This window comes from Pseudopipra pipra, chromosome 3 (genome assembly GCF_036250125.1).
Source record: "Pseudopipra pipra isolate bDixPip1 chromosome 3, bDixPip1.hap1, whole genome shotgun sequence".
In the NCBI taxonomy this organism is placed as follows: Eukaryota; Metazoa; Chordata; class Aves; order Passeriformes; family Pipridae; genus Pseudopipra; species Pseudopipra pipra.
In genome coordinates, this window is record NC_087551.1 from 20924769 (window position 1) to 20950545 (window position 25777).

At 37.4% G+C, this 25777-nt stretch overlaps 1 protein-coding gene across 41 annotated transcripts in view; it reads left to right on the plus strand.

Moving 5' to 3' along the window:
* The window catches only part of ESRRG (estrogen related receptor gamma), a 397162-nt gene that overhangs the window by 249640 nt on the left and 121745 nt on the right, over positions 1-25777 (plus strand). For all 41 annotated transcript variants that reach the window (XM_064648204.1, XM_064648200.1, XM_064648217.1 and 38 more), the window contains one exon: positions 20008-20423. In XM_064648204.1, coding sequence (XP_064504274.1) covers positions 20008-20423 — 416 coding nt within the window. The remainder of the gene's footprint in view (positions 1-20007; positions 20424-25777) is intronic.

Genomic DNA, 25777 nt, shown 5'->3' on the forward strand with positions numbered 1-25777 from the left:
TGGTGTTTGATGGCGAGGTGGGTGGTGTCACCTGTGTCAGCTCAGAGAAGGTGCAGTTAATGAGAAGGAGGTAGAGGGAAAAGATCTGTGAAAGGGAAACAGACCTGGGAGCAACACAGGCTGCTGTCGCTGACATAGCATAAGGGGTGTGGTTTTGATTTTGAAACAGTGATTTCACTTAATACACTGAATCAGTTGCCTGCTGACTTGAACAGGAAAATGAAGTTAATTACTTCTGCTTATTTGGACAGCAATACATTTTGTATAAAAAGGGCAACTTCTGTGATACAATGATACTGGTGCCCCTCAAACTCTGCCAGATGTGTCATCAGATTTCTTTTTTTTTTTTTCTCTTTAATGTATTCTTTCACAAAGCACGTATTATAATTTTTTCGGTTTTTTTCTTACTATCATCTTCAGTGTGTTTTGCCCAGTGTTCCAGAGAGGAAAACATCATATTAAATTGTTAATTTTTGCAGTCAAAGGCAGACTTGCTGCCTCACCTTTTGTTTGCATTTTCCATAGTAGTATCAAATATTTTGTAATAAACTTACTAGTTCTATATATCTCTTGGGATGGGAAGCAGAAGAAATTCAGTCAAGAAACATACTTACATAGATGGAAACTGAGGCTTTTCACTGTATGTAGTGAATATTATACTAGCTCTTAAGACTTCATCTAAAAACTGTGACTATGTACCAGAAGATACATAGATTTATATACAAAAAAATTAAAACAGTTGCCTGTGAAAGCACAAAAGTATTTGGGAATTGAAGATGAGTCAAAATTTTTGTGAAGTCATGAGTTTAAGATCTTGGTGAGATTTCAGGCACGTTTTGTTTTATGCACAGCACTCAGGAGGCTTGCTGGAGAATAGAGATGGACTTTTCTCCTTTAAGGGAAGAGAGAAGGGAAATGCTTCTTGCACACTCTTAAGTAGATTGCATTTCAGTTTAAAAAGCAAATAAGCATCTGGTCATTTATTTAACTAGTTCACATAGTATTGTATGTAAAGGGTTCTTTTCCCTCTGCGTGCTGCTTTCTGCTACACTGATGATAATGTACCTGGAAGGAAAAGGCAGTCCAAGCTGAGGCAGCCAGCGTCAGACAGGGCGGTCTGCCATCTGTCCCACCTGCTGCATTCATGTGTCCATCTGGTTACTGCAATAGCTCATTGCGGGCTTCAACAGAAGAACACTGAGGCTGAAAAGAAGGCGGTGTGAATTATTTAGGTAGCTAGTGTAAATAAAGAGAGGGGGAGAGGAGCGAAGGAGGGGAGTTGTGAGAGGGAGAAAGCACTCTCTTACTCCTAGATGCTCTGGAATGTGTTAATGCATGAGAGCATTTGATTTGCATATAGATTTAGATGTATAGATCATTGTGAAGATTACAAGCCAATGAGTTTTATCTAGATTTAGATAGCTCTCAGCCTGGTTTGCACATAAAATATAGCCAGTTTCAGGAGGAGAATCTTTGGGGACTTTAAACCTAAGTGAAACTGATGAAATGTAATGCTTTTAGGTATTAATTTAGCAGAAATAAAATATTTCCTTTAAGGGCTTTCTGTGCCCTTTGTTAACCAAGAATTTATAACTGCTTTGCATAGTCAGTGCTTTATACACACTCTGTGGTTTTGATTTGGTTATAGTTACATTTGTAGTCATCTGTACTTTATTCTAAGAGGAAAAGCAGTTGACACATGCTTTTCCTTTTCCTTATTCTCTCATGTTTATCAGGTGAAGATTAAATCCAGTCATCAAATAAATAATTTTCCAGCTGTCAGTATATATATATTGTTACACAGACAAATATATATGCTTTTCTGCTGCATAAATGTACATAGAACACTTAAATATTTTTAGATATTTTTAATGGAGATGAGAAAACAGAATTTCATAGTTACAGTGGCCTTAAAAAATAAATAGGTTTATTTTCAGGTTGCTTGCTTGAATTTCAAAATGACCACCAGAAGGTTTAGACTATGGTGGATTATTTATTGCTAAAATTGAATTATTATTAGAAAAAAAAAAGCCATTAATGCTAGATTTGAGCATAAAAGTTCATTTGCATCATTCTGCTCTAGGCATTCTAATAATAGTGGTGCTCTGTCAGATTTTTTTTTAATGTTTGAAACATTAGTCCAGTGCTGTGTTTTAAAAAATAAAAGATTGGCTTCATACTTGGGTATATTTCCTGATGTCAGATTCTTCTTCCTTTTGAATCTTAAATGTCAGACTTTCCTGGGCCAAAGAACAAAACCAGGATCACCTTAAGAGGAATCCTTGAAATTGTGGGAGGGTTTTGTGCCATTGTTTTGCCTGGGTTTAGATCTGCAGAAGAAAGGGACACAGCATCTTGAAATCCTAGCAGCCTGGCTACTTCTCTAAGATTTGCATGAAATTCAGCTGCAGCCTTCAAAGGGATTTGAGTGGATTGGATTCTTTAAGGTTAGTCCATGTCAAACCTATTAAGTTCAATTCACATGCAAAACCCTTTTTACGTTTTTTTTTTAAGCCAATAAGGCTCTAACTACTATTAAGGCACATCGTGTACTTGCAGTAGAACGTACATGGTAATGGATCACCCTACTGGCACGTGTAACTAACGAATAATCCACTTTGTCATCTTTCAAATTAAAAGATTCTGTGTCGTGTATCTTTCTCAGATTGAAGAAATTTTGTTTGCAAAAGTTGAGATCCTGGAGAGTATTTTAAAGTATCTGAGTCAGTCTGAATATCCATCTTACGTCTAAAATGTGATTCCCCCCATTAAATGAAGATTAATTTAGCCTTTGAAAGTAACTTAAACTCGGTGATTCTTAACTTTCCAGGTCTGTGAGTTCTCATTCTTCCTGTAGGGTGACTCCACTGTTAAATAATTTTGGGAGTACAGTATATGTACTGTGGTGAATCAGGAAACAATTGCAGGGGGAAAAAAATGATGGAAATACTTTATGGCGTATAAAAGGATTAGCAGCTACTTCAGAACTGCAAGGACATGACTTTAAAAGGAACACTTAAATTTTAAATTTAAAAGCCAATTGAAGGAATTCTGTGCATTTAGGCCAAAGCATCTAAATGCCTTGTGCACCAGCAGGCTGTGAAAGGACTGCCAAATGAACACACATTACCTCAATTAGATATTTTCCGAATAAATGGATGTTAGTAGGAATTTTGGTTGCTTCTCATCCTGGAGCTTTCTGCCCTATGTGAGGTCTGCAAGATTTGCCCTTCATTTTGTGAATGGCTCTGTGTTGTTATTGCTTTGGTTTGAACAATGGCATAAGTTTTTCTAAAATGCTGGCCAGATCCTGTAACCAGGTGAGCTGAATCTTGAAAACAGTTGTGTCTTTACTGCATGGAACCAAATTCATTTGCATCTACAGTGCCTGCACTGGCACCTGGGTTGTCAGTTATCTAGCAGGATGCTGGAATCAAAGTTCTGTCCTGATATCCCTGAAACTCACTGATTTTTGCTCTGGTTTTAAAGGTGAGGGGAAAGTACTGTCTTCTCCCTGTACTTTTTCTAGTTGCAGTTTGAACTTTACATTTCGTAAAGTTACAGCTCTGCTTTCAGCTATGTTTAGATCAAAAATGGTTGATTTGTGTGTACTGATTGAGAAGAGGGTATCTTCTGTTGATTTAAGGTTCCAGATGCTCCAAGTCTTTTAAAAATATACTTTTATGAAACAAGTGGAAATGAGCATTTTTTCCTTTTCTGTATTTCAAGGAAAGAAGCAAGTATCCCTTGACATGTATTTCATGTTTAGAATGCCCTTTTTTCTTAGCAAAAGCTGAAAAGCTGCTCCTTAAATGAAACACTAGTTTTTGGGACTAAATCCTTCAAAGCTTACATGTTCAAGTCACTTGATATAGTAAATTTCCTGGCAAAGTACTTGGAGGAAGGGGTTAAGGGATAATAAACCCTTCCCAGTTGTCCAGGTTCACTTGCATCTTGTACAACAAATATTTAGGTTTTTTCCAGTATAGAAAAGGAGTATAATTATAATATATTATAATATAAATATATTAAGTACTATGATTAATTGTCCTGTGTTTGGCGCTTTTTTCTCTCCTTTTTTTTTTTTTTTGGTTTGCATTCATTTAAAGAACTGAAGTTGCTCTGACCTGTGGTCAGAATCAGAATTCTTTGTTGTGTTCCATGACCTCTGAGAGTAATTTTTAAAAAAAAGTACCTAAACCAGAAATATTTTGTGTGTAAAATCATAATTCTTCATCTAAACCTTTTTTATGGACAGCACATAAACCATTCAGAGTTGTACAGAGCTTGCAGCTTTAAATACTGATACCTTGTAGTATTAATATGCCTATTTACAGCATTATTAATTATATGGGGTAAGTAGCAAATACTAGCATTTATGTTGCTATTTGATAGCGTTCCATAAAGCCTGTTGTTTTCCTCCTTGTAGTTAGTGAGTCATGTTGTTATATACATTTTTGATGTGTTAGTATTTGAAGAGATAAAGATAGTAGTTTGCTGAGGGAGTGAAGGGGATGAAAATCCTGTCTAGAGGTGTGAATTCTCTTTTCCTTGGTACCTACAACTTTGTTGCTGAAAAGATAGTAAACATCTCATTGAAGAGTATAGTCATATTGTAAGGATTACATATCTGTGTTGCCTGTTGGGGTGATTCTTTTGGCAAAAGAGTGATTTGCTATCATATTTCTTCAGAGTAGTAGAATAAATACAAAAAATCCTATATTGATACTACTAAGTCCAGGTTAAAAATAGAAAATCTGGCTAAATTTTTGTGGCTTTAACAACTTTAGGTTCTAATAGTGTAAACAGAAGTAGTCCTTCTTGTTCTTGTTTATACTTATTGTTGGCAGTGCCTGAATGAAAGTGGAATGGGGAGAGCAGGGCAGAGGGAGAAAGGTTAAGTGGCAGAGAAGTTGAATTGCTTCAGTGACAGATTCTCTCCAGAATGGCTTTGAATTGTTTTAAGGATTAGTTTGGGAAAACTTGAGTTGAATGCACTTCACTACTGTGCATATATTGCATTGCTAATGTTGCCAGTCACTTATTTTTCATAAAAACAAAATTTACTTTCCAAAATGAGAGTAGAGAGCATTGGGGAAATTTTAAAAAACCAAGTAAAAAAAAAAAGTTTCATCAGCTGCAAAACTGGTTGGAATTTTACCTTGTTATTTTATTGTGAGATTCTTAAAACATTAGAGCAGATTATTAAAACAATATATATTTTACTCTTATGATAACAGTAGCACCAGAGAAATAGTTGCAGAAATAGTCATCAGTGATCTAAGGGGAAATGTAGTTCCTCAGTTAAAGCCCACACCAACTTCTAAATGAATCTGTTTGTTCCCAATGGAGATCTGTCATTGATGCAATGTAGTTCTTACATTAGGAATCTTGCATCCTATCAGCTAGTCTGAAACATCTTGTTTTGGAAAAGCCTCACCATATGAGCTGGGAGTCCAGGAGGCTGTGTGCTCAGTCCCTCTTCAGAAAAAATGTGCTCAATCTGTTTCAGACGAGTTCCCCGAAAGATGGGTTAAATCAACTGATTGAGCTGATTTTCTCTCTTGAGGTGATATTTTATTTATATGATAAAATGCTTGGAAAGTGATTAATTTGTCAGGGGAACATCTTGTTACTGTAAATTTGCCGAATGTGTAATAAAATTGCCATAACACAGATGGGAAAATGAAGATCTTTTAAACTGAAATAACTGAGCAGTCTGCCTGCATTTTCGGCGCTTAAAATTAACTTAGTTAAATTTCTTTGTCATTTTTACCCCTGGAAGAATGCAGGCTGGGAAAGATTTGTGGCAGATGTGTGGTGTGTGTTCGTATGTGTGGTGGGTGGAGGGGACAGGAGCAGACTCTGTAGTTTTCCTTCTGCATCAGAAGGATCTGATAGATTTATTAAATTTCTGTCAGGGTTCCTTGATTGAGTGAATTTTTAAAAATGAAAATATACAGATCAGATACTCCTTCCTAGTAGCAGAGAATTTAAGAATAGGGGACTTTTGTGGGTGAGAACCTCAAGTCACTAAGGTGTACGTGAAATAGTGCTTTTGCGCCGCTTTCTGCAGGATTGCTTTTGAATGAGAGCTGAATAGTGTAATACACTTCTTAAGTCTTTTTATAGCAGTCTCATACTGTACAGAATATAATGTAGATTATCTGGGGGTATACTTGAAAAGTCAAAGGAAAGGATGCCTTCCCTATGCCTGCGTTGCAGTGTGTAACAAGTGAAAATAGCATTAGTAAAGGAACAGTGCCTTTTATTCATACCTTTTGCTACTGCCTGTCCATCTGTCCACTGAAATGAGCCACTTATCATGCTTCTGTGTTTTTCCCTTTCAACTTAAAGAATTATGAAAGGAAAATTCAATTTTTCGTGTCCTTTTATGACAGGTAGACTGGAGACTGTGGTCATTTGGATTAAAAACATATCTATCACCACAAGCTGACAGGTTATTATTATGTCTTCTTTGAATAAATGAATTTTATCCCTACATGTTGGAAGTCGAAGAATGGGAACTTTTTATATAAATAATTATCCTAGTAGTGATGTACTGCATACTGTTGCCATATTTTTTCACTTTTACAGCATTCTTGGCCTTATCACCCATAACATAAATCTCGGCCTCTCATATTTAATACAACCTGTAGGATAACCATGCCTGTATAATGTACAGACAGCCAATCCCACATCATCATTTGGCTATCATTATTTGTTGTCCTATGACAGATGCTTCAGTTGATGTCCCTTTTTGGATTTTACAGAATGATGCAGCCATCCAGGGGTAGATGAGAGTGGCCTCTTTTAGGTGTTCACGCTGATCTCCACAAGCACCCTCAGTTTATTAAGCTTCCAACTATAGGCAGTTAAAGTCTTGAGTATATTGGTGTTATCTTAGTTGCTCATAATTTATTTTTCAGAAAACCTGGCTATTCATTCCATGAAGCAATAGTAATATAAAGATTTACTGTCAGACCCTCAACTGTTAAGGACCAGGGAAGAAGTGGAGCAGATTTGGTGTATGTTCTAGGCAGATGCTTAGTGAAATGATTTTTTTTTAATTATGATAGGACTGAGGTGTGGAATAAAAGAGAATCCCAGTCTGGGAGAGTTATCATTTAATGCCCTTCTATTAACTGATCAGGGCTGAGCCTCAATTTCATGAGCATCCTGAGCTTGTGCTGAAACTGGTGAGGCACAGAACTTCTCAGGATCAGATGCACGTGTTATTTGAGTTTATTAGTGAAATGACATGCTCCCTTCAGACCAGTCTTTCTTTCACTGCTCACCCAAGGACAGTCAACTTAAGCAGAACTTTTAGCTCTGAAAGAAAGAAATAGTTGATCCAGAATTAATACTGGTGAAATAAATGAAACAAATCTATCATTAAAATACAGCTGAAATTTGCAGTGTGCAATATGGAGTAATTAATGCTGATCTCTTCGTATAAAGCTTTTCTTGGACAAGCCTCTCAGTGACGTTTTCCAGAAGAGATGGCCACAGGTGAAGCATATAATGATTGCAGCATATGGATAGAATCACTTCATAATTGCAAGTAAAGACATCCTTGTTCTAAATGTTATAATTGGGCAGGTACATATTTGTTACTTTTAACAGTTTTTCTGGAATATGCTGAATTTCTTTTTTTTTCAACCCATGACTCCCACCAAAATAGAAGGTAAAAGATAAGCAAGTAGAAACAATATCAGGACTTTGTGAGAAGCTTATCCTGCAAACTTGCTGGAGTCATGCAAACATTTTAAAAGTGAAAGCCATTGCTTCCTGACCTTTGCTGCTGATATCCAGAGGCAAATCTCTGACATGTAAACCCAGTGGCATAAATAGGTTTGAATTACACATAGTAATATGTGAAGAACAAGGAACTGTGAAAAGCCAAAGGTTTACTTATTTGTTTGTAAAAATCTGTAATCACACATGAAAATCCAAGATAGACTAAAAAAAGACTTAAGCTGCATAGGTTTCGCTTCTATAAATTGTCTGATTTATCTCAACATGTGATGAATTCAGTTGCTGGTACTGTGCCCAAGTAGCATACTGAACTATTTGTTTTGTCTATTTTTTATTTCTAGTGCTTCCAGAAGAAAGATAGATAAACAAAGAGTAGAATTCAATGACAGAGGGTTTTTTTTTTCTTCTTACAGTTTTCATTTACAATTGTTACAGGTCTTCATAGTGTAGAAGTAGAAATGTTGTGCATTAACAGATAGGGCTCATGTCACTCAAATGGTTTAGTTCAAACAAATAAATAAATAGACTGCTGTGCTTTCTGAGTCCTTGCATGTCAGTGTGGTTTTCTCTGGGTACAGTAGGTTATGGTAATCCACTTGCATCTTGCGTATCAAGAGTATCAGGACCTTAGACCCTCTGAAATCACAGGCTGGGTTAGGGAATAACACCATTAGCTAGTATAAAATTGCAGAGCTTCAGAGTTGCTGGGTCTATTCCCCTGTATCCAAGGTTTTGACCCGCAATGAATGGCAGATGTGCTGTATTTGGAACAAATTTGATTTTGATTTTCTAGCTACTATTCCCATTAAAATAACAAACCTGACACTGTTCATAAAATTACCCAGATAATTTAAGCAATTTGAGAATCAAGCAGTGATATTGAAGGAGGAGGCTTCTTCAGAATTCATGTTCGCCTTTAGAACTGACATCTCTGTTCATGACTGTGTCACAGCAGCTAAAAATTTGTTTATGGAAGGAATAATTGAATTTTTTTTTATGCATTACTCTTTCATATAGTGAAAACTAACACTCCTTTTTTCATTTTGTAGAATACTACTGTTCTATCCAAGTACTTATTTTCCTAGTGTTGTCTGCCTCTTTCATTTCAAATCCTTAAAAAAAAACCCCCAAACATAAAAACCTTGGGCTATTCACAGCTACACATTGCTCACACATTACCCTGCGTGTTGGCTAAAGCTGTTCTTTTCATGGGCTTCGTATTTAGGAAGGCTACACACAAAGAAATTGGTATTATTAAACAGAAAAATAAACATTTTTATTTAGGAGTAAGAAAAAATTTAATTTATTCTTAAAATAAGTTTCCCATTCAGAAAAAACCTGTATATTTCAAAACAATGGAAGTTCCATTTCTGAAGTTCAAGGCAAGTTTCTTTCTCAGAAATAAATATTAAAACTTCCAAGGCATGTTCTGATCAAAGCCATGGAAAGCAAACAAACAGGCAAAATATACTGGATTGGAATTCCCCAGGACCATCATATGGTTCCTATGGTTCCATGCCATGTGCTGCTGAGCAGTGTTAGGCAACTCTTCACCTTTCTGTGTCTTGCTCTGTGCGTCTCTAAGACTGAGATAGAGGTAATTCCTGGAAGCGTATTAAAATCGGTAAGTTAAAGATGAACATTATTAATAATTAGTAACGTCACATTATTAGTAGTAATATTTGTCGAGGTCCTTTTTTTCCTTTATATGTTGATTTCAAAGGGAGCTGGTCAGGGATCTCTGTGTGGGAACCAGGAGGAAAGCTGAGTCACCCCTAGACCCAGTAGATGAGGGACTGCCTGTCCGAGAATGCTTAGCCATGGAAAGGCCTGGTCCTGTACTTTGTTTTCAAGTCCCACAGAAGTGATTGGGATTTTTATCATCATAACACAGCTAAAACTCAGACCATGGCACTCCAGAGACTGTTTTAAACCACTTTCAATTTTTGTCCCTACCTTTTTGGTTTCCTATAGATGTTTGCATCTCATAATTTGAAAGGGATATTCTCTCCCTCATAGAATCTTATATCTCCCTCCTTTTCGTTTCCTTAGCAAAAATACAGTTTCAAGCTTTCAATATGAGACCGTGACAAAGTGATTTTATAGCCAGTACTGAAAGTGACTAAACTTGACAACAATTGTATTTTATGACAACCTCTGCTTTCAAGTCCACAGCCTGCTTTCCTATCATCAACTGTGAGATTTTTTTTCTTTTTTTTTTCTCTCCCCTTTCCCCTGATGACTTTTTTCAGATGTGAGCAGTTCTGTATCTCTGCACTGACTGAAAACAAATCCTTTTACCAGGAGTGCATTTTAATGGGCGGCATGCTTCACTTAAGTCACCAGAACCTAAACAGCATAATATTCAATTTTTTACCAACCCAGAACCAAAGCTTTTCCTTGAGAGACATGTTCATAAGAGTAGTGGAAGAATTAGTATTACAGAACTAAACCAGATTAGGAGGGAATGTGAATTAGATTTGGTAACAGATGGTGCCGTGGAAATTAAAGGTGCTTTGCGAATGGAAGCGACAGCAGCTTGCCTCTTTTCCTCTCCTGTCTCTCTCTTTCATGCGCTTGATAGACGGGTATAAATCACAACAATCCCGTCTTGACAGCCAATTTCGAGAATTTGATCTGGTTAAAGACATGGCTTTCCTGCTCCACTCACTGAAACTGGCTGCTATTTTATTTTTATACAGCACCTTGTCATATTTAGGAAAGTGGAATCACCTGCCTCCCTTTAATGAAATTTTCTTTAATTACAGTTTTAGCTCTTTAGTGTTAATTACTTTTCCATTCAGCCTGAGTTCTCAGGCTGTCTCATAGGGATGTATTTCTCTCCCCCACCCCACCTCCCTGCACTATTCACGCATATGCTTTCATTTTTCTAAAGATGCTTTTCGTTGTTGGAAGTTGTTGTCAGATCCATTATAATTAGATCCTAATTATCAAAATCATGATTATTGTGTAGGAAGAGGAAGCATTGTAAACAACTGTTAAAGTTATAGGTTCTTGTTTGACAGAGGAGAAACCTTTCAGGATATACATGAATAATAAACAGGCAAACAAAAAGCCCTACTGAAAACTCTGGGAAACATATAAAGATCTGGAGAGCAAACCCCCTCCTTGAAAGGAAAATCCACCCAGGTTATCTCTTCATACCTATTTGTTAGAGTCTAATCCCATATTTTTTTGGAAAGATCAGAATAAAATTATGCTATTTTAGTTTGCTTATGTAAATGTTCATCTTGGCTCCTCTCATTGAGCTTTCCTGATATAAAAATCACTTTTCTGATGTGTGTCAGGATTGACTTATGGTTGTCTTAATACAATTACTTTTTGTGTTTAGGCCAGCAAGTGTAAGTGAAGAGATTGCTGTGATGTGTGGAGGTGTGGAGATGCTTCTGCCATACACGTACACTAAAATTCCTCAGAGTGAAAGAGAAAAATAATGGCCTGTACCTAAAAAAACTATAAAAATAAAACCCTCTCAAAGTAAGAGAAGATCCTTAGAGCTGGCAACTAACAGTTGGTAGAAATAAAGCTTCCTACTGGCAGTCAAATCAAATGTAGTAACAACTCAACGACTCCCTGCTGCTTGCTGACAGCATGGTGTAACACACTGGGACAAACATTCACTTAAACACTGATTGCAGGAAAACGTCATTTTCCAACTCACCAAGTAGCTTCTTGGTTGTGCGTGTGCGCGTGCCCATGGATGTGCAGGGGGGATTTAAAGCTGGTGGCGTGTGTCTGGGAGGACGGGCAGGACACACTGGAAGCCAGCTGAGTGAGGGGGTGGGAGAAGGATCACTTGCTTTATAAGTTTTAGTCCTGAGTCTTTTAAGACGCTCACTCTCTGATACTATTTCTGGTGTGTTCTCTCTAATCGCTTCTCCAATTTAACAGAGCTTGGCGTGCAAATTATAATTCTTCTGTTATAAATCTGCAGAAAATCGGTGAGGGAGCTGGGTGGGGAGACAGGTACATGGTGTGCACACACCTACACTCTGCCTTTCAACCATGGAAGGAAATTGCTGCCAAAAATTGTGAAAAATCTGATGATGCAAACTTTGACTCTCTCTTGAGACAGAAGGCATTTTTTTGTCCTCTTTTTCCTTTTGGAAAGTGATGAATGACAGCTATGTCTCTCTGATCTGTAGTACTGGCTTTCTGACTGGTGCAAGTAACTGCTTTTGATGCAGTAATCATTTCAAAATAATCCCTCTTTAGAAAGCCTGTTATGTTCTTGAATGAATCTTTACTTATTTTTGTAGTTTTTTATTTTTCTCCCTTGAGGTAGCTGAATGTAGCATTTCATTTTCTTTTGCTATTTCAGCTGATTTCCCTTAATAAAAAGAATCCTCACAATTAATAGATGACTCCTTCACACTTTACCATGTCCTCTGGGGCCTAGAGACATCAGGTGGACTCCACCTGATACCACCAGAATATAACTACAAGTAGAGTAATATTCCATAACTGAAAAACACCTTCTTAACCAGAGTTTTTGCTATCTTACAACATATGACATGAATTACTATTCTGCAGTTTGAAGTAGAGGAATAAAATCTTACTCTTCCTAATCAGTATACTGATTTGCATATGATGAGGTTTGGCCATAATTCTAGTAGCTTTTTAATTGAAACTGTTTGGGCATGGGAAGTCTCTTGGTGTGAGTTGGTGCAGCTCTCAACTCTTCTCTTGCTTCAGAGCTGGCTTTCTTCAAGGATGTTAAGTACTGTAGCAACAGAAAATATATAACGTTAGCCTAGAAGTCAGTAAATGAGAGAATGTAAGTCAAAGGTATTGCAGTGGTTTATTGTATCTTCAAACAATAGCCATGTTCTAAGTGTGTATAAAGGTTAGAGGCAAAGGAGGAAAAGAGAAACATAAAAACTAAGTAGGTATATGAAGTATTTCGTGAGGTTTAAGTTGTGTCAGGACCGTAATATATATACACAAACTACAAAATCATACATTTCTTCTATGTATAACTTTCAGGCATTCCAGAATGCCAGGTGCCATCTACTTTTTGTGTTGCTTTCTCTTCAGTATTTGCCTTTTTTTTTTTTTAATGTATTTGAAAACTAAATCATCAGACCATACCAAAAAGGTGTCTTTTCCTACTTGAAATACATGAATTCCATACAAGTAGGCAAATCTTTTCTGCAGGAGACGTTCTGTGGTGATGGCCTGCCTAGTAGTAGTGCATAACAGCTAATAGGGTATTTTTTGCATAAAACACATGCAAAAAGGAAGGTCAGGTTTGCAATTTTTATATCTGCTTTTACTTTTTGCCTTTTAGTCAGTTTTATTTGGGTTTGTCAGTGTGTTGCAGTAATATGTATTGGGTACATTGGAAACCTCGTGTCACTGAGGGCTGGCATCTTTTCAGATGTCTGGTGTTTTGGCTCAAAAGTGCAAGGTCTTTGAGTATTCTTCGTTGTTTGCTTTTTGTTCCCAAAAGAGTACCTGATGTAAAGAGTAATAATTTTTCGGTTTAAAAAGATGTAAATTCCATTGCCTGTAAGTGCTTCAGCTTTTAAATTCAGAAGAGTAATGTTACAGTCTGTCAAACCATAGAATCTGTATGCTGCAGAGCCTGTGCATGTCTAAGGATACATTTAATTAAACCAGCATTAGTGCATCTATACAGACTTATTAAAACACTTAGTTTGTCTCAATAATATTGATTAAATAGCAGTAGTTTGTTTAATCTAAGTGTATTTTTGCTATTACTACATTACTTCCAAGTAATCAGGGTAATAGTCATCATCAGTGAAATATCACGTTAGTTATGAAGTAATGCCATAAGAATTGATTTAGACTTGGCAGGAAAGGAAGGCTTTCTGTCATATAGTGCCAAAGCCCGATTTGGATTATTAGAATGAGAGTTTTAAACATAATTTCTGTTCGTATAAACAGGGTGTGCTTTATAGGCTTATAGGTTATTCCATACTCTGAGTATCCATTATATCAAGGAACACCTCAGACAGTTAATTATGCAAAACATCGTGTAAGTAATTACACAGTATTATTATGCATTTAACAGTTTTATTGATTTGCCAGTTGCTCACTTACAGTATTTAGAGCTATAAACAAGAGATGCTCACCCTCAGTTGAAATAGGTCCAAGGAAATGAGCTAAAGATAAATGACAGTAGTATGCATTCTTGCATCAGATGTAATCCTTAAACGTAGAAGCTGTCAGCGGTGAGAATTTGCAACACGTTGGGATACCTCAGGATCATTTCCTTCATGTTAACAAAGTTTATCAGCCAGGAAGCATGGGGAATCTACTTGAAATAGAAAGTGGAGCAAAAATGAATATTTATTTATGGTGGGAGAGGAGGTTAAAATAAATCCCCCGGTTTTTTAGGGTCTGTAGTAGTTGCAAGTCAGCCACTTGAATATTTTGCTTTTTTAAAAGCAGCATAAGAAACAAAGTGCCCTCTCAGATGAGGTGCAAATGTGAAGGGCCTGAGATAATGGCTTGTTTGGGTTTTGTTTTGTTAAACTAAAAATGACCACACTAGTCTTCTAATGTCTTGTGTGTAGGAATTGCTTTAGCAGGGCTTGGTAGATTGCATATCAGGCAATAATAACTGTTTGGGAAGCTGGATCCTCTGTCAGCAGTCATCAGCTAACTCAGGCCACTGCTGGTAACAACATGATGGCTTCAAGCATTGCTTCTTCTATTCCGGCTGCGTGTGACAGCTGCTCTGGAAGAAGGCATTGGCTTACTTTGCTTTCCCTTACTAAGGTGAAGTGGTGAAGGTTTCAAGAAAACGTAAAAGAAAGAAGAAAAGCAATGAAACGTTCAACATTTCTTAAAAAAAACCCAGCAGCAGCAACAAAAAATCCCCCACCACAGCTGTTCTGTTTTGCATAGGGTACTCTTTACGATGTGGTTGTATATGTGTGTTTGTTAATAAAGACCTCGCGTCTAATAACAGTTTTGTTTGTGCGTGCATGGGGCAAGATTAGCAATACTTTGCAATTAATGATCTCATCCACCATGTTAACCAAGCAGGCCTTACGATATTTCTTATTAAAAGAAGAAATCCTTTCTTTTCCTTCCTCCAACTAAGCCAGTGCACCTTAATGCAATGATGATATGTTAGACCCAGCAGTTGTCAAAGCATCGTATTACTGTGATGCCATAATGACACCCTGTCTCTGTAAAGTAGTCATGTTTTCTCAAATCACACGTTGCACCGTTGATTTTTGACATGACACTTCATTCAGTCACTTTCCTTTTCTTTGGTGTCTCCATTCTCTGACAATAGCAGCTGGTGCCCATTTTCCTACTAAGTGATTCACATTTTGCCACTTTACTAGAGTGCAATTAGCTGAAGCAGAAAAAAATGCTCAATGTAAAGCAGCTCGGCTGAAATTGTTACTCAGCTCTTTAACAGGACCCAGTGAATGTCTTGAGGTGTTGTTGTGGGCGTCGGTGCGAGAAGCAACATTTTCTTTTCTTTGCCTGCAAACGTTTTTTCTCTTTTACATTCAGAGAGGCTGAGCACGTTCACTGGAACATGCTGCACTGTTTGTTGTCTACTGATTTTAGTACAGACCTGTGAAATGATACCTAAAGTAAGACAGTATTTAAAAGGAGAAGTATTTATGGTCAAAGCTAGGATCTGGCTTCCATTCCTGACTCTGCTTCTGACTTACTGCGTCACCTAGACCAAGAAAATCTTTAATGTGTTGACATTCATAGTTAAGTATGAGGATAGTAAGACCTTTTTGGTTGACATCCATGTGAGAGGAATCTATGGGAGGAAAATCAAATGGGTTGTACTGTTAGCATGAAAAGTACCTAGGTGTGCGTAATAACACCTGCCTTGCTGATGCTCCCACATAGTAGCTGTCATTACAAATGTCAACAGCTAACAATCCATTCTGATATTTATGGAAATAGGGCAATTCTCTCTTCAAGAAAAGAAAAAACTTCGTGTGCAGGTAAAACTGGACTTTTGTTGATCTGTAGTAAAGGTGGGCACTTTAATTATTGTGACTAATCATTACTGTCACTGATACCACCAACACAGCTCTGAAGTAATGAATGATGCTGTAAGCAGAGCTTTTCCTGTTTGAAAAGGGAGCATGAAATGTGTTCATGGATTATGAAGTATTGGCATGTTGTTTTGACCTCCTTTGGGTATTGGTAATAAGACGAGGGAAAAGTAACTTTGTGAACCAATTATATGTATGGATGGAATATAAAGAGGTCCCGGTGGCTTGAATGAGCTTTTCTTTTTTAAGGCTATATACCGTAATCAGATGCAGTTAATTTTTGCACTCCACTTGTCTATTGATACTGATTTAGCCAGTGTCAGCACTGTCAATATCATTAGTAATGTGGCAGGTAGATGGAAATATGAATGTGATTGCATTAATAAATTCTTAATATATTCAGTCTTTCATAAGCACATAGCATTACAATTTATTCGCTATTGTTTAAGACTGTTTTAAAGCGGGTGTGTGTCATTGTACCTTACTGCCAGCACTTCCTGGCTTCAGGTCTTACTTAAATGAAGATATTGTGAAGTAAATTTAGAAGGGATGTTAAGATTTGTGCTGTATATTGCATATTACCCAAGGCTTGCAGCACCCTATGTATTTTCTCTTGCGGATGGGCATGGAAATGCTTCTAGAACCGATTAGTTGCTTTCCCTAAAGTTACTGAAAGGAAAATTTGCCTGAGATCTCCCATTTGTGAGAACTGGGACAGCCCACCACAAATGGTGCTGCCACCTATTTGGCTTAAAATCTAGTAAAGAAAAAAAACAACCCCACCAAGGCTTTAAAATAAATACTGTACGTTTTTATATGACACATGTTATTTCTATTCATAAACCTTAACTAAATTTAGATTTTTATTAATCCAATGTGACCTAAAAATTTTGCATTAACAGCACAATGTGGAATTGGGCTTATTCTCTTTGAATGCAGATAAAGCCATCATCTTGAAAATAGCTCTTTCTGACAAAAAGGTGTTCTTTTGAAATAAAGTCTTATTCACTACATTCCTCTTAGAGTTAATGTGAATTTTAGTGCCTCTAATTTTAGATTGAAGTGAGGTCTAGAATAAAACCCACCGGCTGACAATTGAATTTATAGATAGTTGTGAATATTTCAGGCTTGAATAATAGAGCTGTAGAATTTCAGACACAGAGAGGAAGAGAGAATTAAGCTCCAACTGTAGTTTTAGACTATAATGCAATGGTGTCTAGGAATTCTTCAGTCTAACGAGCTAAGTAGTAATTAGGAGGGAACTGAGGGAGGGATTTTACAGAGATCTAGCTTAGGCATTATTCCAAATGTTCAGCATGATAATTTGATGGTGGCCACACCTGCCATCCGTATTAGATGGTTCTTGAATTACTTTTGTTCAGTAAGGAAGGAGTGAAAGCCGTAGGTGTCTGTTGCCCACCCACAGCCAGTACCCAGCCTTGTCTCTGTTTCACCTTCCGGGGACTGAGAAAGTTTTTGTTCTCAGAGTCAGGTGCTGTTGTTTTCACTTTTCCTTGGAATGGTTAATGTTTTAACTGCATTTGTGCTTTGCCAACGTGCACCAAATCCAGTCTGTACTGTTAAAGCTGGAGCCAAAAGCAGCTCTGTCTTGGTTAGTACCAGAAACTGCTACTTCAGAAGCATCAGCAGACTGGCTTTAGCATAGGCAGTGCTGGTGATCAGATTTTAATGCTTGGAGAACTGAGATTGTATTTTGGTTCTGACTGCTTGGAGTGGGAGTTATCCACTTTTGTACTGGCTAAAACAACGTGCCTTTGAACAGCTAATTAGTTGCAAATGTGTTTTTCTGGAAGGGGAAGGGTGACATTCGAGCTCATTATTGCACAAATTAGATAAAAAAACCAGCAGTGGGATCTTCCATAAGAACCTGCCGGTTATGACAGACTGTAGGCAGTGACTCCTAGTGCTGTATTTTGAGACTTTATGTGTGAAGTCTCAGCAGAAGGGAGGGGAAAAGAGAACCAAGTACCTGTTTAGTCAATAAAAGCATCTTAGTGTTAATGTGTAGAAAAATAACATAAAAAATTAGTAAAATGTGAAAGTTAATTGATAATTTTAATCATAGATGTATAAAATTCAGTGCCAAAGAAAGAGGAGAGACAGAGAGACACCATGTTTTAGTACCCTAATAACTCCTAACTCCAGTCTAAGATCGTAATGTATGTGAGAGCGGTCCAGTAATTATAAGGTAATAAGTGGAGTGGTGGTGTAAGTGCTCTAAATTAAAAGGAATTCGCAGAGCTGCTGTAAGTCAGTGCCGACCCCCTTTCTTTCAAACGTTGACTTGAGAAAAGTGCTTAGCCCAGAGTGCAAGTAGAAAGACAAGAGAGAGCTATCTATTAATTACAACACTCATTAACAGTGACGGCTACAAGGCAGCAGATGCAGAAGAAAAGGCACACGCTACTGCAGGCTGGCAAGGGGATTTCCCCCCCTCCAGTTCTTGAGGAAAGGACAACACAAGCAGGTGGTCCAGTGTAATAAGATATTTTCACGGCTTTAACCTTCCCATTTCCTTGGTTTATTTGCTGACACCAGAGAGCTTGCTCCTTCCACCTCCCCAAATAAGCACTGATTTTAAGTTTAGAGGTTGACATTTCTGTACATCAATCTGGCCGTTTTCCAAATTCACACATTGTTTGTTTTCAATAGAATTTTACAGTACAAATGATAATTTAGAGGTCCTGACTAGGATCCATGGGCACTGATTTTAGGGTGAATCTCATCCTAAGCAGATATCTTTAATGAAGGCTTTGATCTCAGTTATCCTCATTGGAAAGGAAGCCAGCTCTCTGGATTTATATCTGTCTTCCACTGATGAATTTGATTCCGAATACTGAAGTAGAAATATATTTAAATGTTTTATTTTTAAACACAAAAAGGTGGAAAAGTGAAGACAAGATCTCAAAAATTAACTTAAAAAGTTAAAGTCAGTCTAATTGTCTGGACTCATATGTTTGCTTTGAAAACATGAATCCATAGCTCCATGTGGGTGGCCTTATGGGATAATTGCTTTTTTGCAGTTAATGTTTCTAGAGAAATGCTCATAACTGTCATCTGTACTTTGGCAGCTTCTGAGAGTGCTGTCAGGAAAATGCTGGATAGGCTATTTGCTACTGGGGTTTCATAATCACAGCTGTAGAAAATGGAGATAATATCTGATTCTGAGCTTTCTAATTATTATTTTTGTCCTTTGTTCAACCTAACTTAAGATGTGTTTAAAAATAATAAAACACTTGGATTTGGAAATAGAAAAAGATTTCTCCCCTTATTCCCCCTGCAGAAAGCGTTTTGTTGGATCAGATGTTGTATGGTTTTATTTCAGATACTTAATTCTGAAAACGTGAGAACTGAGAAGACAGAATCTCACCTTCTGAAAGACAAAATTTTGTGTAGAATTTCCTCTAATATATTTTTTTAATCCAAAAATGGACCACATAAAATGTCAGATCCTATAGAGCTGCAGATATATGGGGTAGTGGCATAGTTATTACTGGTTAGTCTGAGGATAATGGCTAGAAAGTAATTGCAGCCAGAGCTGATGAATCATTTCACTTAGATTTTGTGAAAATGGAGTCCAGCCTTAATTATTTGTTAGAGTTCCTCGTTGATGTGCTACTCCGTTACTAGATACAGCTATTTAGCTGTATCTATAATAAAGCAATATTAATAAAGGAAAAAGAAGATTGCAAGAGACTTGCTCTTCAATTCTGGGATCAGATCAATAGATGATGGATACGTGTTTTAGTCAAGCGCCTTGACAAATATTAATTACAGAGCAGAACATCTATGTGATCAAACTTGGAAGTATTTGTTTCTGATAATGATGGAATTTACAGAAAGAAAGTATAGATTGAAAAATGAAGACATTTAATAGCCAAGTCATCTTAATAGGATTTTTAAGATTTTTTGACTTACTGGATGACAAGTTCAGAATTTAGAGTTGATGTGAAGTTGACATGTAGCCTAGAGGGCAGGTGGAGGGGACAACAGATGGATTTGGTCTCTTTAAAGTTTTTGTTTACTGCCTGTCTGGAGCTTTGACAAAGCTCTGTCATGCCCTTATGCTGATTACCTTCATGTAGAACAAGAAGTATTGACTAATGAATGAATGATGTGCAGTCCCTAACCCTTCCAGAGCAGCCTTAAAGAGCACTGTCTTTAATACACAGATTCTTCTTTCTCTCTCTCCCCACTACAGGCTTCTCTGCAGAATGTCAAGCAAAGATCGACACATTGATTCTAGCTGTTCGTCGTACATCAAGACGGAACCGTCGAGCCCTGCCTCTCTGACGGACAGCATCAACCACCACAGCCCCGGTGGCTCCTCCGACGCCAGCGGGAGCTACAGTTCCACCATGAATGGACATCAGAACGGGCTGGACTCACCTCCCCTCTACCCTTCGGCCACGGGGCTTGGGGGCAACGGGCCGGTCAGGAAACGGTATGATGACTGCTCCAGTACCATCGCTGAAGATTCACAGACCAAGTGTGAATATATGCTGAACTCGATGCCCAAAAGACTGTGTTTGGTGTGTGGTGACATTGCGTCAGGGTACCACTATGGAGTGGCTTCCTGCGAAGCCTGCAAGGCTTTCTTCAAGAGGACAATTCAAGGTTGGTTATTCTTTAAACTTTATTTCTTTTGCTCAAAATGAAAAAGTACAGTCTTAGACTGAATCCTGTTAGGTCTTCAGACTGTACCATTTCATTCTTCATACTGTGTGGTCCTACAGATACTGGTCACGAAAAAGCCCCCTTGGGCTTCTTCGGGAGTTCTGTCTGTCATGTTAAGACCCCTGCCATGTTTATTTTGATTCTGAAACATAGAAAATCACCGGAGCTATCCAGTGCACGTTCAGATTTGAGTTTGTCATGGATTCCCATAAATGCTTGTTGTGAAGGAAGCAGAATGCTTGCTCAAGGTTGTTATGTACTCCTCTTGAACACACCTGGTGGCACACATGGGGATCATGCTTGTGTTTTGCTCCGAGTTACACCACTACCGTACTTAAATTGTTACATAAATCCAGTTTATTTTTGTTAAAGCACTGGTGCATTTTAAATTGGTACAAATGCTTTGTGCATATCAGTGTATTAATAACTGGTCTTTCACCCATTATATACAGTGGCCTTCAGTGCATTTAACAAATAACTGTAAGATCACGTTCTAAGGAGAGTAAGTTGGCAGCTTTTGGTCTCTGCTCAGTACTTTGTACTAATCTGTTCTTGATACCTGTTACAAATATGCCACATATTTTGGCATAAATTAGTATGAATGGGATAATTTGCATGACCGCTTCTACTGGCTTCAGAACCTATGGAGACAAAATAACCTTCTACTTTGATTTAGATATCATCCTTTCAAGTAAAATTGAAGGTGCTTTATTTAAAGAACATGAGGCCAATCTTGGCCTGTACAGGAAAGTAGTGTCACATTAAATTAAATTCAGACTTCAGAGACTAAAATTAGGTTGCTAAGTCCAAATTTAAGCTCCTCAATAAAACCAGCTTGATTTTCATACATGTCAAGCACCTGGAATTCTCAGGAAAGACAGTACGATCTATTGACACACTTTTCTTTTTAAAAATGAACATAAAGTGAGATTTAGTTTATAATTTCACATGAACCAAAATTTCAAATATTTGGCCAAGATTTTTTAAACATAGTACTTCTATATTTAGTGTAAAATTAATAAGGGAAAATAATGAATGTTATTTTAATTTATCCAGTGCTGAGGCAATGGCCATCTTGTTCTTCTTTCATCCATTTTACTGGTGGAGGGATTTGTGCTTTCTACTAGCATGAAGTACCCATTTTACCACCGCCATGTAACCACTGAAAAGAAACATTAGACTTTAGTTGTTCTGATGGAGCAGAATGTTACACTGTTTGCAAGCAGTAAACAAAGATACCTGTGAAGGTTGATAGTGGTGGCCTGGGTTCATATGTAAAATGATCACACATGTAGAAACAGTGTGCTCGTTTCAGATGTCTGTTTTGGAAAAGGTAAAAAAAAAAAATGAGGTAGGTGATTTCACTTGACCTTCAAGAACATTTTCAGAAAAATGTTTCCACTGAAGCAATTTGTATTTTGTGGTTGCTAAACTTCAAGCACCGATTTCAACCAGCAACTCTGTTTTTATAAATGGTATTTAATTGCTGTGTAATAGCTGTCCTACAGGACCAAATTGATGCATGATTATTTTAGTTGTATTGTGAGTATGAAGAAAAATGCCACAGAAACGTTAACTGATTGAAGTGTTGACTTCTGGCAGCAATTTTACACCACACCACAGACAGCAAGTTTCTGGGCATGGAAGCACAAGACAGGGACGTCATTCTCCAGATTAGCAACCTGGACTTGGCCATGCAGCTCAAGTTAGAACTGGCAGCTGTGCAAAACATCTCAGTACAGTTAGAGCAGTAGCTGCATCAGCAGGTGACAGTGCTGTGAAGACAAAAAAAATAATGCAGTAAGGCAAAAACAGGCATCGAATGGAAAAACAGTAATGAAGAAACTAAGAATAGGAAGTATGTTACCATCATAATGTCATGGCAGCATCTTCACTTGTGATGCTGACTAACCTGGCACAACTGCTGAGAATTTTCAGATGCCATCCAAAATAATGGAAGCTACTTATTTTGGTGAATCAAACCATGAATTGTGGTAAGTGACAAAAAAAGAGAAAGGTGCTTCTTCATGTTTTGAATGGGCAAATTCTACCTTTAGATTTGCTGAAGAGTAATTCTCCTGAGGGTTTTTTGATCTAATTGATAAAATTTAGTCCCAGCGTTCTGGAGGTTGTTCTTCCCTGTGCCCCATTTCACTTCCTCTGTACCCCATTTCACTTCCTTTCTTTCTCTACTTGTTTTTAAGTTGATTGCTGCATAACTGCAAATAAGAAAACAGGAAAACAGAAAAAAACAAATACAAAATAGAAAACCAGACTACCTGAAAAGTAAAATACTGTAACTGCATATGTAAGGATAATATATCTCGGCTCAAAAAATTGCTTACTTTAAATGCTAATAGCGTAACTGTGATGGGTACTTAATTATAGATGCAGTGAAAAAGAACTTCTGACTTCCTAAACCTTGCTTGTTGATCATTCATCAGTTTACTAAGTTAGCTCAGACTTGTTGATCCTAATTGCTGCTCCCGTTGACGTCATGGGCACACCTGCTCTGACTTCAGTGGGAGGAAGGCTGAGCTGATAAAGTGAGATTGTGAAGCACATCTTGTGTTCACGAAAGGCCCAGTGTCCTTTCCACTGAGTCAATGGGAGTCTTTCCATTCTTTCCATTTCAAAGGAGTCTCTTGAAATACCAGTAGGTGAAGGCCACAGGCAGCTGCTCAGGGGACCAGCACAGTATCTGTACACCACCAGCATCTTTTACATGAGGCAGAAGTGAAGTGTATCACAGGATACCTGGTAGCCCCTACACAAGGCAAGTATCACTCTAATGTAGAGTATACACCTGTTTTTAAGGGTAATGGAGGTTATCATTCCCCTTCAGATTCAGCAGTTTAATCTAAAAAACATCCCTTCCTGGATTATGATTTATCCTCTTCTTCTTCCTGCCACTTGGATTCCCTGCTAATTTTGTTAAAAATTAAGAAATTAAATTAACTGTTTTGAATTAGAAGGAGTAATTCTGTCTTTTTTGAACATAGATATTTTTATCATAGCACAAAATACATTTGGATTTGTGGCAAAGAATGCATAATTATGATAAAAATCAATAATATTATAAAAAATTAGAAACAAGAAACTGCCTGGCTAAAAAATAACAAAAATAAACAGAACAAAACCCACCAAAAAAGAGCTCAATATACAAAATCAGTGTCTTCTTAGGTCACAGTAGAATCCAGTGATGTTCTGCCCCATTTGTGACATGTTAGGGATGGGGGAACTGGATGTTCTCTCTGCTCAGGCTAATACTCACTGAGCTGCAGCTCTCAGTTTGCTTCTGGGGTAATTTACATGGTGGCTGATTGCAAATGTCTCACAGAAATACACACACAGCCAAATCTCCCCAAAATTGGCTTAACATCAGGAATAGCAGAAAATAGCAACATCTAAAAATAGTTACAGGTCCATTGATTTTTAGGGTCTCTTCACAGTTTTTGCTGTGCACTGTATTATCTTGAAAACTCCAAGCTTTCATTAAAAGAAGAGAGGAAAAAAAGAATTTTCAGTTGTCAGCTGGGTGCCAAGTCTTGTGTTCAGCACAGAGGTCTTGTACTTACTAGATATTTTGTAGTGAATGTTTAGTGTAAATATATTTCTCATAATTTTTATTTGCTCAGTTATCATAAAGGCTAGTAAGTACACATTTTGCATTAATAATATGTAATTACTCAGTGCCTGTAACTTAAACATTTCAGCAAGTGGATTGAAATGATATTCTTGCTTTCAGTAGAAGGATGATAGGACTTACAGATTCAAAGACAGTTTATTATGCTGTTTTATTTTAGCATTTTTTTCTCTAAAATAATGACCCACATCTAGAAAGCTTTCTTCCTCCCTCTTTCCAAGTCATCAGGACAGTTGTCTTTGGACTCTTTAAACTAGCATGAAGAGACAGTGTGTAAAGCCTATGTACTGATATGTTGCCTTCTTCAGAAGGCTTGTCACAAAAGTCTCATATTATTTCCTTGCATGGTGTTTGAATTTCCCTCACAAAAGCTCAAATATTTTGCAATCAGTAGTCCTTTGGAGTCTGTTTGTTTTTTTTTTCATATGTTTATTTTTTAAGGAAAAACTGTTGGATGAACAGTATTGAGGCAGCAATCTTCTTTTTATACCCAGGGTGATTAAAGCTATAGGTCATAAGAAGCACTGCAATCATATCTTTACCATTTTGTTTAAGAGCTTCATCCCTGAGAGTTGCCGCCTGTCCATGCCTCCTAACACAAACAAGAAATATTCTATCCTTGAGATACTGTTGTCTTTTTGGTTATTACGTGAACTAGACCAAGCGTGCTTTCTCATTTTTTGCTGCTCAGCTAAGAGCCTTCAGCTCTACAGTTCTGCAGTGATGTCACTGTTGCCTTCAAAGCCTGCCCAAAGTGCTTTGTACGTTTTTCACCTTTTTGGTTACTCAGAGTTGTTTTTAATCCCTCTAGTGTTCAGGTCTGTCAACCCTCTTTAAGTGTTGACCCATTGCTGAGCCAGTTTGATCTGTAAATGTACGAACACTATTTTTTTTTTTTTAAAATCAGGAAGTTTTAATCAGGAAAGTTAGAACTAGCTATGTACATTCAGATAAGGCAACATAAAGTTTGATTCGAAGTTGCACGTGACCAAAGTGGCTTCCAAAGGGTGTTTTGCATCTCTGAAAGCTGACTTCTCTAATACATTTTTGTTGAGGAAATGAAAGCAAATTAAGCAAGATTTTATGGCTTTTCAGCATCTTTGCTGGTAGCTAAGATTATTGTTGTTTTATAGAGGGTAGGGTGGAGGCTTACATCTTGGTGCACTAGCCTATGGACCTTGGCTCTGGTGTAAAGATGGCAGCCCTCCAGGGAACCTAACACTAAATGTCACCTGAATCCATCATTACCTGATTAAATCATTCACCTTCCTTATATAAGTGAGAGTCTGTGCATCAGCAATTCTTTCAAAGAATATTTTAAGCAAGCAGTGATAGATATCTTCCCTTTTCCTCTGATTTCTCTGTGCCTGTGGGCCAACCAAACTAGCAAGTGAGTATTTTTAATTCCTTCCAACACATCTTTTAATCCTGTCATAATGTCATTGCATAGCTACAGCAACCAAGCAAGATGAGACAATAAAATATAAACACCCTGAAATCTGAGAACTAGAGAGAAGTTTAAAGATTGTTCTGTCCTTTTTTGCTATCTCTGCTTTCCTTACAACCTTGAAAATTGTACGAAGCATTGAGATTTTCTGGGAATAAGAACAAGCATCCTGATTAGTGCATGGCTATTTTGAACCCATCA